This window comes from Piliocolobus tephrosceles, unplaced genomic scaffold, assembly GCF_002776525.5.
Source record: "Piliocolobus tephrosceles isolate RC106 unplaced genomic scaffold, ASM277652v3 unscaffolded_11148, whole genome shotgun sequence".
NCBI lineage: Eukaryota > Metazoa > Chordata > Mammalia > Primates > Cercopithecidae > Piliocolobus > Piliocolobus tephrosceles.
Genome location: NW_022292253.1, coordinates 1 through 5,118, shown reverse-complemented (window position 1 = coordinate 5,118; position 5,118 = coordinate 1). Strand labels below are relative to the sequence as shown.

Genomic DNA, 5,118 nt, shown 5'->3' with positions numbered 1-5,118 from the left:
GAAGCCAAATAATAGGGAGTTGACTCTTAGGGTGATAGTGAGGGTGGGAGATCTTTAAGAGACAGTTCAAAAGTCATATCCCTTTCAGATCCCTGTTTCTTCTGATGGAGGAGGATCTCAGAAAAGGGGAAAAAGGGTAATGGTGGAGAATGAGCAAAGGAGTGGGGAGCTGAAAGGAACTATGAAGGACAATGCATCCCTGCAATGACGGAGCAGGCAGGGAGCGGCCACGAGAGGGACTGTGTCATTGGCATGGGGGTGGGAGTTGTGGGTTGGTCAGAGAAGGGCAGACAGGAGAGACCCAGCCATGCACTCCAACACTGAAGGTTTCCTTGGCCCACATGAGATACAGTCTCTGCCTTGCCAGCAGGCTCCCTGGAGTCTAAATGGGCTCCAGGATTAGGGTCAGGCTCATGGAGTAAAATCCTCCCTGGGAATTCCTCCCTTACATGACACCCCCTTGCCTCCCCTTTCATCCCAGTTCTCTCCCTCTTGGTATTTTGCTGGGGGTGTAGTCCCTGAGCCACGGTGGCTGATCTGGTGGCAGGAAGGGGGAGGCTGGTGCAGGCCAGGAGCCTTGCCCAGGATCCAGCCTGCTGCTTTTGGGGATAACTGGGAGTAGGAGGCCATCCAGAACACCAAAGGCATCAATGAAATGGGCTGGGGTCAGAGAAGGGAACAGAGAGGAGGACCTGCCATCACCACGGCACAGCTGTGCTTACCTGCCGAAAACCATTCCTTGTGAACTGTAAGATTTTCAAGGCATAGTTGGACCTCTGGCCTTTGCTGTTGAATTCAATGTGGCCGGTAAGACCTTCCAATTCTACCTGTCCAAGAGAGAGTGAGTTACAGCACCACACAGGCCCCAGGTTACACTTGCCCCAAAGCAAGATTTCTACACAGGGGCTATTTAACGATGCCCCAAAGAAGCAAAGCAGTTAAGATCCTTCTCCTGCCCACCCACAGCCAAGGCATCTTGAGATGGCAAATGTGATGTCTGCAGAGACAATTCAGACTTGGCTTGGCCTGGAGTAGAAGAATGCTTCCCCAATAACGCCATACCAACTGCACAAACCAACCCAGTCATGGTGCTAACTTGAGCTCACATTCCTCTCGGCCCCTCCTCCAGGCCTTTGGCTGTCCACAGCATTCATCCTCTCTGGGCAGGCGCTCACCCACCCCCAGGCCCACAGGAAGTCAGGATGACTCTCCACCTAACTCTAAATGCAAAGTCTGAGACACTGTGCTACAGCAGGCTTCTCTGACAGAAGTCTTCCGTGTGGGGTAGAGATCCACATTCATCCACCAGAGGAGGCATGGCTGGGAAGGACAACAATGGGAAACCCAGCCAAGCTAGAAGTCTTGAGCCTGCAACTCCCACAGGGATGCCAGTCTCCAGCAGCACCGCCCTTTCCCAGCTGTGTGGAGCTTTGCTGAGAGCACTGCTGAGCAGACAGGCCAGGTGCTAAGTCTGGAATTCAGGGGCCCATTAACAGCATAAGGCTCGAGGGCTGTTGCCTTCTGAACAAACTTCCATGGATTCTCAGTGGTTATTGTGGCTTAGAGAACAAATGTGGCCCATGATCCATTCAACTGGAGTCACTAGAGAACACTGAGTTAGCTGGGGCTGTAATAAAAGGCACGTTTTGGGGAAGCCTGGAGTTGAGGGACTATTGTACCTTGAACCAAGTATCCCACCCCGCCAGCCTGGGCACGGCCCTGTAGGGCCTCAGCCGCTCCTCACCATGCGCAGGTAGTTCATGAGGCTGGTGCCGTGCTGCCAGATCTGGGCTGAGCCACAGGACAGGGGCTTCACGCCGATCTCCTGGCTCCGGTTCAGTTCCTGAACCGCAGTCACCACAGCATAGACAGCATCAAACAGCAGGGCCGAGGAGAGCTGGGAGAGGCCGGGGAGCAGGCAGAGGGAGGGAGTGATGGGTGTAGAGGAAGGAAGGGAGGGGAGGGAGAAAAGAAGAGGATGGAAGAAGAAAAGAGAAAGCCAAAGAAAGGGAAGTAAGAGTGCATCTTCATTGCCCTTGGCCCACGTCCTGTCTTTGGGCCAGCTCTACTGCATCCAATAGTCAGGTACTCACCCAAGACACATAATGGTGGCAAAGGCTGCTCTGGGATTCAAGCCTTGAGCTGGCCCTTTGGGCCCCAAATGACTTCAAGTGTACCCTTTTTTCTCTGCTCCAGGGAAACAAGCAACTGCCATTGCTCCCAGGAATCCTCAAGAGGAGGGTAGGGCTGCTTATGTCAAGAAGAGAAAGGAACCTGGCCACTGCCCCCCATCTGCCCATTCTATAAGGCTCAGTTGAAGGTCACTTCCTCCTACAAGACCCCATGATATTGTTTCTTCCTAAATGTGCCTAATATTAGTCCACTTTGTACTGTACAACTTGATGAGTAGGTATGAAGCACATGGTAAGTTCAAAGCCCAAAGATAAGTAGGAGCCTATTCCTGTGATTACAGCAGGATGGGGAAGGGAGGTACGAGGAGACAGGGCACGAATAAGGGGAACATGAGACAGAGTGTGGCAGGTCCACAAAGGTCTTGCCGGGGATGGGTTCCAAAGAGGGAAACATCTGGTTGGGCAATTGAGAAAGTCTTTCATGGAGGATGCTGCACTGGAACTGAGCACTGAAGGATGGGGAGTTGCTGGGAAGAGGGAAAGGCATTTCAGAGCATGGAACTGCAGGAACAAAGACTAGAAGGTGGAGAGTTGGACCATTGCTAGAGGGAGGGGAGGGGAGATGAAGGGTGGGGCTAGAAGAAGCAATCCATCAGACACATGACAGGGGTCATGCCATGCAGGGCCTGAAATGACTTTCAGAAGAGTCATTTCTGAAATGACTCTTTCATTGCTGGGTTGCTGGGAAGAGGTCAGCACAGTTGTGTGCCCACGTTTTCATCTTCCCTATTAAACTGCAAGTTTCTCAGGGTGGAGAACACACAGGACCTTAATCTCTACATTCTGCACAGCATCTGTTATGGGGCTTGTCATGTGACTGGCCCCCAAGACATCTGCTTGACTTGAGTTAACTTCTGGCTGAAATCTGCCCACTACCCCATAAATGGATACAATGTTTGCAGCCTGTGGGGAGGGGAAAGCTGGGTATCTTGGCGGAGGTGGTAGGAGTGGAAAGACAGAAGCCACCTGTCCTTGAGGAACATGCTATCTAAGGAGATAATACTACACTATGTTAATGTATGCGGGGTCCCTGGCAAAACAAACAAACAAATAAACAAAACAACCCTAGTAAGTGCAATTGACTATATACTCAGAACTGTGCCAGGGCCCTGAGGGGGCCAGGAAGGCAGGTGGAGGCCTCCTGGGAGGAGTGGTGTTACAGGGCTAGAAGTCCACACACAGTCCCATTACAAAGCAAGTTCCTTCACTGAAACCAGACATTCCATCACTGGTGACTCAACATTGCCCCTTCCAAGCCTCCTCTTTCAACTGATGGCATCCTTGTGAGGGTCCCACATGAGATCCTGTGAGAGCTCCATTCCATGGGACCGACTGCTTACAGCCTGCCTCCTTCCTAGCCAGCCCTGGGACACTGGCCCCTCCAAGGCTGGATGGAGGGATGCTGTCGCAGGGTTTTCAAGCTCTCCAGGCAGTGTAAGCAGTGTGAGATAGCGAGGTGTTGAGGAAAGAGCTTGAAAGCATGAACACCAAACCCAGAGTCCAGATCCCAGGCCCTACACTATGTGCTGAGTGATCCCAGGCACGTGAATCCCTCCAAGTAAGTAACAATTTCTGCATCTGTAAAAGAGAAGCAGCAGTCCCTGCCTCAGAAGTCTGTAAAAGTGCTCTGCAAACTGCCAGTGCCAGAAGACAGCATTCCTGAGGGCAGGGGCTGTGCTCTCAGGCCCAGACAGATGTCAGCAGGTGCTCAGGAAGCAGGTGTTGACTGAATTAAGCAAGGCTCCAGGGAGTGGTAAGGACGGGGGCTACAGGCATGGTGAATGGCCTTATTTCCTACCCAGTTTTGCTATGTGTTCGGCCAGGAGGCCTATGAGGGGAACTGGGTGAGCCAGCTCTGGATAATCTCTTTAAAAGGTAATTACGGAGCAAAACAGTCAACAAAATTTGTCTATTCCAATCCAAGTTCACCTGCATCACAAAGTCACCTGGCTGCTGTATGCTTTCATCCTCCCTCTCTCCCTCCCTCTCTTGCTGCTTCTTCCCCTCCCTGCCTTGCTTCTTTGCTTTATTCCCACTTTTATTCAGCCACTATCATCTGGCAGGTACCACAGACCTCAACACCTTCCCACTCTCCACAGAGACACTGGAGCAGGCCACTGCCTGCGGCCTCCATCGAGTCTCCTGCATCCCCCTGCTCCAACTCCCCTCCTGTCTGTCCCTGGGTCCTGGAGCCTCCTGGAACCCGAAGACTAAGCAACAAAGGGCACCCAATTCTCACCATGGGGAACACTGGACACCTCCGCAGTCCTGCTGAGCTAGGATGAGCTGGGCTGAGACGCCACACTCCCAAGTCCCTCCATCCATTGTCTTCCATTCTCTCTTCTCTACTTCCCTGCTCTTCCCCTTTGCCCTCAGTTCCTTCTTTATTAGTTCACCCTGCATGGCAGCGAATGCTCCTTTGCAAGCCTACAACCGTCCTTGTCCTTCCATGTAACTCGCTTTCCCCTGAGCACATGTGGCTCTTTTATTAATGGGCCTCTCACATGCCACAAACTAATGCTGCAGACTCCCCCTTTCCGGCTTAGACAAATTGAGGGGAAGTTAGCTGCCCCTACTGAAACTGGCTTCTAGATTCTTCTGTTTGGCTATTTAAATGATACTACAAACCAATTTCTGTCCCACCTTCTCCCTTGCCTCCCAGTTAATCTTATCATTCTCAGATTCTCAAAATCGCGGAGTGTTTGAGCTGGAAGGAATTCTAGAAAACAACTCATCCAGCCAGGCCCGGTGGCTCATGCCTATAATCCCAACCCTTTGAGAGGCCAAGGCAGGTGGATCACTTTGAGGTCAGAGGTTCGAGACCACCCTTGGCAACATGGTGAAACTCCATCTCTAGTATAAATACAAAAATCAGGGGCCGGGCGCAGTGGCTCATGCGTGTAATCCCAGCACTTTGGGAGGCTGA

The 5,118-nt window shown here is 52.0% G+C and overlaps 1 protein-coding gene across 1 annotated transcript; it reads right to left on the bottom strand.

Moving 5' to 3' along the window:
• Window positions 1–722: 722 nt before the first annotated feature.
• Window positions 723–1,897, bottom strand: LOC113220748 (glutamate receptor ionotropic, kainate 4-like; the record flags this gene model as incomplete). The annotated part of the gene is made up of 2 exons (XM_026450060.1): window positions 723–827; window positions 1,745–1,897. Coding segments are annotated over 2 exons (258 nt in total), but the record flags the coding sequence as incomplete, so codon positions are not given.
• Between the last annotated feature and the right edge of the window lie 3,221 nt (window positions 1,898–5,118).